This window comes from Prionailurus viverrinus, chromosome A1, assembly GCF_022837055.1.
Source record: "Prionailurus viverrinus isolate Anna chromosome A1, UM_Priviv_1.0, whole genome shotgun sequence".
In the NCBI taxonomy this organism is placed as follows: Eukaryota; Metazoa; Chordata; class Mammalia; order Carnivora; family Felidae; genus Prionailurus; species Prionailurus viverrinus.
Window position 1 is genome coordinate 49,192,954 of NC_062561.1, and position 13,037 is coordinate 49,205,990.

At 37.7% G+C, this 13,037-nt stretch overlaps 1 protein-coding gene and 1 long non-coding RNA gene across 2 annotated transcripts in view; both read left to right on the plus strand.

Moving 5' to 3' along the window:
• LOC125176761 (uncharacterized) overlaps positions 1–13,037 on the plus strand; it is a 215,737-nt gene that overhangs the window by 198,804 nt on the left and 3,896 nt on the right. The gene's annotated exons all lie outside the window — the stretch shown is intronic.
• On the plus strand, positions 2,225–12,061 carry LOC125176751 (40S ribosomal protein S3a-like). Its single transcript, XM_047878563.1, has 2 exons — positions 2,225–2,229; positions 11,216–12,061. Exon 2 carries the CDS (start codon positions 11,223–11,225, stop codon positions 12,015–12,017), a length of 795 nt encoding a protein of 264 aa, XP_047734519.1. The 5' UTR covers positions 2,225–2,229; positions 11,216–11,222; the 3' UTR covers positions 12,018–12,061.

Below are 13,037 nucleotides of genomic sequence, written 5' to 3' on the forward strand. Positions count from 1 at the left end.
GAAGTGGCCCACTGGACAACAGAGACTGAGAAGGACCATATTAGAAGAGTAGGAGGAATGGCTAAACTGTCCCTGGATAGCCCCTCCCCCAGGTTGGCACAGTGCTATACCCAGAGGGCCTCCCGGGGGCCTACACTACTCCAAGGAGAAAAAGAGAGGCTAAGACTGACATCGGCCTCCCCCAGCATAGCGGGATGCTAGGAAATGAACTCAGGTCTTGCCTCACAGGAAGCACCCAAGCTGAGAGCCCAGCCAGTAACTCTGTGTGTGCAGAAGTGAACTGTTTCGTCTGGCCAGGGAGCTTGGTGTGCAGTTCTGCCCGAGTCAGGTCTACAGCCAACGAACCAAAGATACAGGCCTGTTTTACAGCCCCACCGGGGCAGGGAAGCAAATTCCTAACTGTGCATACTGCTGAAGATAGCCCTCAGTTCCACTTGACCAGGAAGCCTAACAGGAAAACTTGGAATGCTACATAACCCATCCTACAGCCCTGCTTACAGCAGTGCTCAAGCATAGAGCTCAGCCAGTGGCTCTCTCCATCTGCAGAGCCAAGCTGGTGTCCCTGTCTTTCCAGGGAGCTTCGTAGGCAGATCTGCCTATGTTTGGTCCCCAGCCAATGTGCTTTACTGGCCTTGGAGCATGTCCTACTGCTCTGCCAGGGCAGGAAAACAAGTTTGAAGTCACATCTGCTGTTGAACATACCCCTAGCCCTATCTGACCAGGAAGCCTCACCAGAGCACCTGAGACAGGGCGTAGCTCATCCTCCAGCACCGTGGGTAATAGCATCTGAGCAGAGAGCCCATCCACTGGCTTGGTCTACTTTCAGATCCAAGCCAGTGGCCTTGCCCAGCCAGGGAACTTGGTGGGCAGATCCGCCTGATTTAAGTGCTCAGCCAATGAGCCATGCTGCCCTTGGAGCCTATTCAGCCACCTTGACTGGGAAGGGAAGTGCTCTCATGTACCTGCTACTCTAGCCTCATGCGTGCTTAATCACGAACCCTAACCAGAGCAATGGGGAGCTTATTGGCTTATTATAGCCCTACTTGCAGTGTTGCCTTAGCAGAGAGTCTAGCTAGTGGCTCTGGCCATAAACACAGCCAAGCTGGCAGCCATGTCTGGCCAGAGAAGTTGGTGGTTAGCTCTGCCTAATTTGGGTCCCCAGCTCTAGGCCATACTGGCAATGTAGCCTGTTCTATAGTCTTTCCTAGGCAAATCTGAAGCCCTTGCTATGGCTGAATATAGCCTCTAGCCCTGCTTGACCAGAATTCAACAAATGGGAAAAAATTTAAAGGAAAAAAGAATATCTTGAGACAAATGGAAATGAAATTCACGTAGAACTATGAAAGAGCCAGAATAGCCTTCTTGAGAAAGAAGAACAAAGCTGGAGGCATCACACTTCCTGATTTCAAACTATATCAGAAAACTATACTAGTCAAAACAGTATGGTACTGGCATAAAAACACACAAAGTAATGGGAACAGAATTGAGAGCCTAGAAATAAATTCATCCATAACTTCAACTAACATTTGGCAAGGGATTCAAGAATACACAGTGGGGAAAACACATTATCTTCAATAAATGGTGCTGAGATAATTGGATAATCATATATAGGAGATTGAAACTAGACCCTAATCTTATACCACCCACAAGAATTAACTTGAAACGGATTAAGTATGTAAACGCAAGACCTGAAAGTATATATCTCCTAGAAGAAAAGATAGGGGAAAAGCTTCTTGACAATGGTCTTGGCAATGACTTTTGTATGTGACATTTAAAGTACAAGCAACATGGGGCGCCTGGGTGGCTCAGTTGGTTAAGCGGCCGACTTCGGCTCAGGTCACGATCTCACACTCCGTGAGTTCGAGCCCCACGTCGGGCTCTGTGCTGACCGCTCAGAGCCTGGAGCCTGTTTCAGATTCTGTGTCTCCCTCTCTCTCTGACCCTCCCCCATTCATGCTCTGTCTCTCTCTGTCTCAAAAATAAATAAACATTAAAAAAAAATTAAAAAAAAATAAAGTACAAGCAACCAAAATAAACAATGGGACTACATCAGACTAAAAACCTTCTGCATATCGAAAGGAATGATCAACAAAATGAAAGGGCAACTTATGGAATGAGAGAAAATACTTGTACATTCTTAGCAGTAGAATTGCTGAATCACAAGGTAAATGTGATTTCTGTCTAAAAGGGATATAACAATTATCTTTTCCACAAGCAATGTATGAGAGTGTCTTCCCCAGCCTCTCTAACAGAATATGTTGTCTTGCTTTTTAACTTTTACCAGTCTAATAGATGGGAAATTATATCCTTAATATTTTGTTTGTATTTCAACTTCTCTAATTTGAGTTAGATTGAATATTTTTCATGTTTGAACACAATTTTCAAATCTTTTTAGTGAAGTATTTGTTAACTCCTTTGTTACATTTGTTACATTTTAAAGAGGTTAATATCTAAAAATGTCTTTGATATTTATTCACATATTTACCATTTCTAGTACTCGTCCTTACTTTCTATGAACCCAAGTTTCCATCTGGTAGCATTTTCTTTCAGCTTGAAGAACTACCTTTAACATTTCCCTTAGTGTAGGTGTGTTGGCAACACATTTTCTCAGCTTTAGTTTTTCTAAGAAAGTCTTTACTTGGCCTTCATTTTTTGACAGATATTTTTGTTAGATATAGAAATCTAAGTTGCCAGTTATTTCCATCCAGTACTCTGTGTTGTACTGTTTGTCTTTTGGCTTCCACCTTCTCTGACGAGAAGTCTGCAATCATTCTGATCTTGTTTCCCTGCTTGGCTCCAGCTGGTGGTATAAAACCCCTGAGCACTCAGAGTGGACCTCTGGGAAAGAGTTTTCAGGTGGGTGCTGTCGTGTATTGTGTCAGTACCTGCTTCAGGTTTTTATCTGCCATGCTTACCCACACATTGCCTTTAACTTTTTTTGTTTGTTTTTATTTATTTTTGAGAGGAAGGGAGGGAGAAAGAGTGAGAGAGAGAGAGAGAGAGAGAGCCAAGAAAGGGTAGAGAGAAGGAGAGGGAGAATCCCAAGTAGGCTCCACGCTATCAGCTATCAGTGCAGAGCCCCCACGTGGGGCTCGATCTCATGAACCATGTGATCATGACCTGAACCAGGATGGAGAGTCTGATGCTTAACCAACTGAGCCACCTAGGCTCCCACCTTTAAATTCTTATTACAGGTTTGTCTGCTTACTTTATCGTTCTGCTTTGTTTCTAGGGATGACAATAGCTTCAGTTCTTTTCTCCCATATGAAAAGTTTGTTACTTCCTGGAATTTTGTTCATTTAAGCCTCTTTGTGTACTCAATTTTGTGATGAGTTAAAAAGAATAAGAGGTTATAATTTTGTAGCATCTCCAGCTTGTTAGTGTGAGAGAAATGATCTCCCGTGATCCTAATCTAAAGGAGCAGAAGTGTCTGGCTTCCAATGAGAATATTTGTAGTTACTCTATTTAGTTCACTTGTACACACAGTCAGTGTTTGTTCACTTCATAGCACTCATGAAGTCCCCTGTTAAGATGTGATCACCCTTTATTTTACCATAGGTACTGTGATTTTAAGCAACGAGATAGAAAGTGTAATTGTTAAACCTAGAAGTAATTCAATCTACAGTTTCCTACTGGTAATCAAAGTGTGATTGACTTTTATTTTCAATGCTTAGTATTGTCAAAGGGATTCAAACAATATTATAGTTAAAGCTACTATATTAAATATTAATAGAATAGTTGTAGATCACAATACTCTATGGCCTCTAATAAACTGAAGCTTTGTTTTTCTTTTGAATTACTGTTGAGCTGAAATTCTTCTGGCACAGACATCTAGCAGCACTCAAACACAGGTCTCTGTAAGAAAGTGGAATTTGGGGAAATGGGTGCAGATTTCCAGTTTGCATCACTTCCTCTTCTCTCTTATGTAATGGATCACATAAAAGATTTCATCAGTTTTGTCACTAAGACTGTGTTTCCTCCACAAAAGTTTTCTTTTAATTTTTTTAGATTTAATGTCTATTTATTTTGAGATCAACAGAGACAGAGCATGAGTGGGGGAGAGGCAGAAAGAGAGGGAGACACAGAATCCGAAGCAGACACCAGGCTCTGAGCTGTCAGCAGAGAGCCTGACGTGGGGCTCAAACCCACGAACCGAACCGTGAGATCATGACCTGAGTCAAAGTCGGATGCTCAGGTGACTGAGCCACCCAAGCACCCCACCTCCACAAAAGTTTTAATGGTTAAGCAAAGCTTAGACCATACTTTCAACTCTTATTAGACAATGTATTTATCTACATTATTTTACTCTATTAGATTCAAGATATAGTCATTTGCATGAATGGGTTAAATATTTCATTTCTAGGAATGAATAACATTTCTAACTCTTCTTTTGTTTCCTGAAAGAGTACTGATTCAAGGGATTATGCTACTTTTCATTTGAATAAATGTCAGATACTAGGAAAGGAAATGAAATGCCTTTGCATTTAATTGCATTACAGCTGATTTTAGAATAGCTAGATATTTTTATTGTTTCAAAAAATATTAGTGTGCTATAAATCAATACTCTTGCTATTATTCTTTCTAAGGTGGATATTTTACTAAATCTGTTAGTTCTTATTTAGTAATTGACAATTCAATAGTATAAGTGCATTCATATAGAAAAGTATCTGCATATTCCACTCTCTTGGCATTTACAAACCAAGATTTGTAAATCATTTACAAAAATGATATGTATTTTTTTAAGTTTATTTTTTTTATTTTTGAAAGGGGGAGGAGGGGCAGAGGGAGAAAGAGAGAGAGAGAGAGGGAGGGAGGGAGGGAGAGAGAATCCCAAGTGGGCTCTGCACTGTCAGCACAAAGCCTGATGTAGGACTTGATCCCACAAACCATAAGATCATGACCTGAGCTGAAATCAAGAGGCACTTAGCTGACTGAGCCACAGAGGTGCACTAAATATTTTTTATGTCTGGGTAGTATTTGTGTGAAGTAAGTGCCTTCTTACTTACTTCAAGGCATGCTTTTCCCATGTTTATTTCTTATCTGTTGCTTGAAATGAAATGAAATAAAGTAGAGGAGAGAAAGATATTTCATTTCTCCCCTTTTCCCCCATTCCTACTTTTGCCCGTAGAAAAAAAAGTAGCCATCAACCCCCGACACTGGCTTTTGGCGAAAGTCCTATGTGCGTGTCAGGGGCAGGATGTGGTGCGCAGTGAGAAACTACCTTCTCTCTCTCCTCCTTTACTACATCCTCTCCTCACATTCAGGGATTTATCTGCGTTCTTTATCATCATTTCTGGTATAGCAGTACTGGATGGAAGGGCAGTATGAGAGAGAAGCCAGCAAAAAACGTCCTGTGCCTTGAGTGTGTCGCAACTTAATTTTGCCTGGGCCGGGTGGAAAAGGAGATGTAGTCTGTATGGCTTTCATCTTCTATCACCTGTTGAATGCCTTTAGAAGTGCCCTAAACTTTTCCCACTGAAAACTAGGTAGAGTAAAAGACAAAAATGCTTTCAGTCGACTTTGGGCTTTATCAGTTAACTCCTTATCTATACAATTTGCTTTTTGTAAGTTTCTAAGGTAAGCAGCACTCAAAGTGTTAATTCCACTCTGTGAGGCAAATGATCTGAGAGGATAACTTGCCGCGTTCAGACTTCAGATGACAGAGGCCGACATAAGCCAAGGGTGTAGACTTCCAATTCTTCTACTACTAGATGGTTCCACCTTTTCCTCTTTGCATCCAGCAATTCACTTTCCTGAGTGATTGCAGATTTGAATTTCTAGGGGAGCCCAGTCCTTGAGCGACATCTGTGTGTACCATCCTAAAAATTTTCTAAGTCCATTAGCAAAACTGCTAAGAGCAGACAGCTTCAGGTAAAAGAGAAAAGCTGTATCGGATGCAGGGAGAAGAATGCAAAGAGAAAACGAGGGCGGAGTTAATTCCCAAGGACTCTGAATTTTTCTACTTGCACTTTTTTTCTGTGGCCTCTTAGGTGACCTCATCTCTATTTTGCAGCTCAATCATCAATTCCTGTTTGCCTTTCCTGCAGTCAAACAATGTTCAATAGCCACATGTATATTTATCTTATTGTTTGTTCATTCATTTATTTAGCATTTATTGAATCCTGACTATATACTAATCACTAGAATTTGGCCTAGGAATTTAAAAAATAATAATTTCCTGCTTTCAAGGAGCATGTAGTGTAGTAAATAAGGCAGAAAAGTTAGCAGAGACCAGGGTTTTTCTATTGATTACAAAATAATAATCACATGCATTAAATTCATCCTATCCTGCCACTATCCTTCCCCATTGCTGTTTTACTCAAGAAAATGAAATTTCTGGTAAATGCTCTTTTAGAAGATGCTCTTTTAGATACTTATTGATTATGAATGGAATCTGCAAATGTGCAGGGTTTTATTTACCCACTTTATAAACTCATAAAAGGTGGGGCTCTTTAGTTAGTTTCTCCAAAAACTGTATCTCATCTTAGAAAAAAAAATTCCAATGTTTAACCATGTCCAGTATTATTTTGTAGAACAATGCATTTTTCTAGTGTGGAGGTCCTCAAAGTATGGACCATGGAAGACTGAGGTTTTCTGGCAACGTAATAAATGTATGGTTTCCTCTGATGTTAAGAGGAGGAAAAGAGGTATGAAAGGTTCTCCAGGGACTGAGTGGATGGTAAAGAATCCATACTGTAGATGTCAGGTACACAGGCAGAGGCTCTAATGAGTGTTTTCTAATATAAAGTTCAACTGGCACTGAAGATATATGCAAAAAGCAGATAAGTCATTCTGGCATGTGGCTATTTCATCTACCTTGTCACTTGATGAGGCTAGCTGCCTTTGTCCCAGTGCATTAAAGCCAACATAGTGTCTCTACTTATAAGACATCAAAAGGCATATCTCACTTTAAGTATAGGAAAAGAAATCCTAATCACATAATTTGAGATTTTTAAGATCAGCCCTTGGTTGCATTTTGCTTAATCTTTTCTGGAGGTCAAAAGGAATGGTTAACTATCTACAGTGACTGCAGCCAAAGTTACTGCTAATTCTAAATGTAGATTTTCAGGAGGGTGTTCCTGGCAATTGCTTGCAGTTGACTTTTTCAAATTTAAATGGGAATCAACCAGTTCAGAATAGAACTGGTTTTGGTGGACTGGTGGCAAGACTGGAAAATAGGCCATTGGTCAAGATGAATTTGGCCCAGATGCTTTAAAGCTTTTTGGTTTATTTAGAAAATCATAATTTTGGACTAAAAGCATCTTAACATTTTTTTTATAAGCCAATTCATAGTGAAATTTGTGATACTTTTTTTCCCCATCTTAACAAAATGCCTTCCTTAAGGAAAAATTTATGTAATACCTATGTTTTGACTTATTTTATAGAATGCCCAACTAATGTTTCACAACGAATGTTTCTGAAGTGCTTACTATTCTGATTTTTTTCCTAACATTTATTTATTTTTGAGACAGAGAGAGACAGAGCATGAACTGGGGAGGGGCAGAGGGAGAGGGAGACACAGAATCAGAAGCAGGCTCCAGGCTCTGAGCCATCAGCCCAGAGCCCGATGCGGGGCTCAAACTCACAGACCGCGAGAGTGACCTGAGCTGAAGTCGTACGCTTAACCGACTGAGCCACCCAGGCGCCCCAGTGCTTACTATTTTGAAATCACTATGTTAGATGTTATCTTTAATGCCTTTCTCAATATGCTCTATTTTGAAACTTCCACTATTAACTATTTTTGGTGTTATTCCCAATGTTACTCACTTTCTCTTATAATAAACCAATACCAAATCTTGATTTTTGAGGTGTTACATTTCATATCTGTGTGTCCACCCAGAGTTGAGTGTTAGTATTGTATAAATTCAATGAATATTCTCTATAATCCTTAATCTTCCAAGCCTAGAGTACTTGCCATAATATTTTGGTAAATGATATAATAATTGATGGAAAACATGGGTCTTAACGAAACAGTATTAAATGGGCAAAAAATACATATACTTACTACATTTTGGACTGATTACCAGTGCACTAAATATAGTGCAGAATCAGGAATGGGAATATAACCATAATTTTTTGTTTTTGTTTCTACTTAAATTTATATCAACAGAGTGAAAACATAGTAGCTCAGAATGCCTAATAGTGTGGTAGATTTTCAGCAGTTAAGAACTACTAGTTAAAATATGTCATGTAGGCTGTTATATCTAAAATTGTGGTTTTGGAGATAATTTGGAAAATAAATATCAGAGGTCTCATTTGATTACACAGAGAACAGTAAATAGAAGTTCTACTTTTCTCCCAGGGTCTTTGTCATGATTAAACAGGAATTGTTCATCCAGAGCTCCTGAAATAAGACATCCAATTAGCGTCCACACTCAGTCACTTTGAAACTGATGGAAGAGAGTTGAGCACAGCGGCCAAACATGACCAAAGATTGTTGGAAAAGCTTCTAGAAATTCATATCCAAAGCAGATAATGTAAACTATTCTAATCAACAGCTCTATTCCTGGTGTCATTCCTTCAGTATTTTGTAATTATTAGATTCTAAGTAAGTATAAAATGTAGTGTACAAGAGTTTTATTTGGCTAAACATTATTAGGTGATATAACTGAATAGGTTATTCTTCATTCTGTTGCACATTTTGAAGCCAACAGATATTTTGCTAAATAGGTTGAGAACCTGTTTATTCTGCCTTAGGTTTATAATGTTAAAAATGAGTCAAAGTGGTTAGCTTCCTAGGTATCCACTCAAAATTCTCATTTAAACTATATATTATAAAAGAAGATTTGAGCATTTTGATAATTCCTAGGAGAGTCACTTTCTAGTTAATTTATATTCTGAGTCAAATCATTTGGGGGAAATCCTTCCTGAAAGTTAAAGCCTGACCATGAGTACTGCTTTTAAGGCTTTAATTAGAGAGATAGGCCTGCATTATTTAAATGCTTTTGAGATATATCTTGTATGCAAACCTATTTTTTAGGTATTCAAAGAAATTTAAAGCAAATTCAAGGAAACTTGGAGAACTTTTGAAATTATTTATTATTGAAAACAAATTGGTAAAATTTGCCTTGCTTTGAGCTTCACTTATGAACTTCTAACTTAGCCTTTGATGGCTAACTCAGGAGGTGTTGGTGTTAGTGGAATAAATCTTTGAAGCTGGTATTATGCATTGCTTCCTGTTTTTAGCTCAACCTCCAAGAATAGGCTTTCAAACATCACAGTTTTACTTTCTTATGCTTGCAAGTAAGAAATGTCATCAAACAAGCTAAATAAAAAATGAGATTTTCAAAAAATATTTTATAAACAGAACAGTTAATTTCACTGATTCATTTTAAAAAATGGTGGCCATGCTTCTCTTTTTTATTATTTGATCAATTTATCTAGGTATATTATTCAGTACTCTCAGTCTTAAAGTTCTTGAGTTGTCTTTTTAGCTACAAATGCATCTTCTTGTACTTCTCAATATGTGACTAATGGACACAGCATGTACAAACAATTCCTTTCAAATAAATTTAGTATGGGGGCACCTAGGTGGCTCATGGCTGACTCTTAATGTTGGCTCAGGTCATGATCTCACAGTCTGTGAGCTTGAGCCCTGTATAGGGCCCTGTGCTGATTGTATGGAGCCTGCTTGGGGTTCTCTCTCTCTCTCCCTCTCTCTCTGCCCCTTCTCTGTTTGTGCTCTCTCTCTCGCGCGCTCTCAAAAATAAATAAATACACTTCAAAAAAATAAAATAAAATAAAATAAAATAAAATAAAATAAAATAAAATTAGTATGTGGGGGATTCTTAGAGAACCCAGGGATTTTCAAGTAATTGAGAGATTTGAAAAGAGCACTTTAGAAGTCAAACTTTGTACTCAGTTTGTAGTGAAGGAACTACAAGCTTTACAGTAAAGAAATGAAAATGGAAGACAAGAGAATCCTTATATAATGAGGAATCAAGTCAGTTCACAAGTGAAGTTCTTACTTGAACTGAGTAACTTAATATTCATGAGATAGGTCTTCCTCCACCCCCCTGACCAAATCACACATCTCCTAATTTTTAGCTTTAGCAGTAAACTCTATTACAATTAACTCCTTTTATGTATGTGTGAAATTAGTCAGGTTTGAAATGGACTCCAGGCCTTTGGGTCCATGGTTCTCTTCTATGGAATTACTGAGGGTCTATGAACTATTGTGCCACAAGGGAAGAATACAAAGGCCAATTTATTAACATGTGTCTGCATATATCTTGTTATTATTTGCAAGTCTTAATGCTAACCAGTCACTTCAAGTTTTATTGGATGTAATCTAGTACATGTAAATAAAAGTCAGGGTTCTTGAAACAAAACCATAAAAGTAGCAGATTGCAATCAAAGAGCAGATGTTTTGTGATGTCAAGCTGAATATTTATGGTCTTCCTTTAAGCCAATCACTGAAACTGACAACTTATCACAAATTATTTGAGTATCTAAAGAGAACAATTTAATCAGAAAGTTGTTAAAAACTTTTTTTGGCAAACAAACATATTTTTATTCTTAAAGAAAGGAAAGAAATCCAATACAAGACAGAGGTAGAAAAATTCTACAAATATATTCAAGAGTCTCTGATTAGTAGTGACTAGTGACCCATAACAACTAGCTTAGACATTTCTTAATTAGATGGTGCTAAGTACTCCAATTTACCTGGAAGTTGAAAGAAATTGCTCTAAATTTGGTTCTTACTAATGTAAATTCTCAATCAAAGTAAATTTAGTAATTAAATTTGGTATATAAAAATATGTTTAATGAACATCTTATTTGTTAGTTGGTCTTGGAAGGGTTCCCAGTTTATTCTGGCTCTTTTATAGAAGTCAGAAAGGAACTGGAGAATTTACTTTCTGTTAAACAAACAATTCATTTTGCCTTTTTTAACGAGGGAGAAGGGATACTATTATTCATTATGTTTCTCTTACGTTATGACATAGAAGTTCATAATTGAGTAGAATCATAAATGAGGTCGCTTAAGCTTAAATGCTTAAGTGAAACTTTCACCCCCCGGAGAGCATCCCTAACATATTATTCTGTCCCTACTGGAGTATTTCAGTAATAAATTAGTTGGATCCATCTTTAGATGGATCATTTTGTATCAACTTGTATCATTCACAAGTTCACTCACTTATCAGATTTTTAATTGTCTACTGTATGACACACATAGTCATAAGAAATGAAGACACCAGCCTTTTGGCTCCCTGAGCAGCGCCATGGCGGTAGGCAAGAACAAGCACCTTATGAAAGGCGGCAAAAAGGGAGCCAAGAAGAAAGTGGTTGATCCATTTTCAAAGAAAGATTGGTATGATGTAAAAGCACCAGCAATGTTTAATATAAGAAATATTGGAAAAACACTAGTCACGAGAACTCAAGGAACCAAAATCGCATCTGATGGCCTTAAGGGTCATGTGTTTGAAGTAAGCCTGGCTGATTTGCAGAATGATGAAGTTGCATTTAGGAAATTCAAGCTAATTACTGAAGATGTTCAGGGCAAAAACTGCCTGACTAATTTCCATGGCATGGATCTTACCCGGGACAAAATGTGCTCCATGGTCAAAAAATGGCAGACCATGATTGAAGCTCACGTTGATGTCAAAACTACCGATGGGTATTTGCTTCGTCTCTTTTCTGTCGGTTTTACTAAAAAACACAACAATCAGATTCGGAAGACCTCTTATGCTCAGCACCAACAGGTCCGCCAAATTCGGAAAAAGATGATGGAAATCATGACCCGAGAGGTGCAGACAAATGACTTGAAAGAAGTTGTCAATAAATTGATTCCAGACAGCATCGGAAAAGACATAAAGAAGGCTTGTCAGTCTATTTATCCACTTCATGATGTCTTCGTTAGAAAGGTAAAAATGCTGAAGAAGCCCAAGTTTGAATTGGGAAAGCTCATGGAGCTTCATGGTGAAGGTAGCAGTTCTGGAAAAGCTACTGGGGATGAGACCGGTGCTAAAGTTGAGCGAGCTGATGGATATGAGCCACCAGTCCAAGAATCTGTTTAAAATTCAGACATTTAATGGTGACAAATAAAAAATCTTATTTGTGATGTTTAAAAAAAAAAAAAGAAATGGAGACACGATATTGAACCCAAAAAATGCAGCCCTTCTCCATGTGGAATGTATAGACTGGTTTTTTATATATGTGTCAAATTCTACCTGTCTGTAACTTCTACCCTTTGTTAATAGTTTTCATCATATCTACCTTCTATTCCTATAATCTACAAATTTAACCAGGCTCTCTTCTGTTAACTGATCCATAAACTGATAATCTTTACATCAAATCTGATTAAGAATAAGTTTTGAAGGTGAAAATTTGAACTAACAGTGGTATAGGCTACTTGCAAAACATTTCAGCTAAAACAGGCATGATTTTGAGTCATTAAAACAGATGCACTGAAAGTTCTACCATTTTCCTTCCTCTGGTCCAGTTTCCTGAGTTTGCTTCATTAAAACTCAGGGAGTAAACCTGATTGACAAGTAAAGCAATGTAAATGCAAATGCCTGAATCCACAATAGGGCAGCCCCTTTAGAAGGGAATTGATGGCTCTGTAAATAAAATACTAAATAAATACTGATGTATTGAGAATCACCTGCAAAAAACCATTATTTTGTCCTTAGAAATATTTCGTTGTTATTTTATAGGTAGTCACCAAAATTATTTTTTAAAAAGGACATAAAATAGACACTAATTATCTACAGATTATATATGGGAAAGAATTTAACATATAATCTCATGCACTAGAAGACCGATTATTCTTTGAACCAAACCTTCCACCACCAATAATAGAATGTAGCCATATTTTCTTAATTGGCTCATGAATATGTTAAGAGGACCAGAGTTATGATCTTTTGCATATTTATTAATTCTGTGTTTCCCTATTTATCTAGAAAGATTAACTTTGACAAAGAAAGAACTTATATTGACTTATTTTTTTAATTTACAGAAAACGTATTTTATATCTCAATATACAGAGTCTTCACAGTGTATCTTCACAGTGTATACAGAATAATTATTGATTTTTA

Excerpts from the sequence above, each read along its gene's own strand:
- LOC125176751 (XM_047878563.1), top strand. The coding sequence starts at position 11,223 with ATGGCGGTAGGCAAGAACAAGCACCTTATGAAAGGCGGCAAAAAGGGA.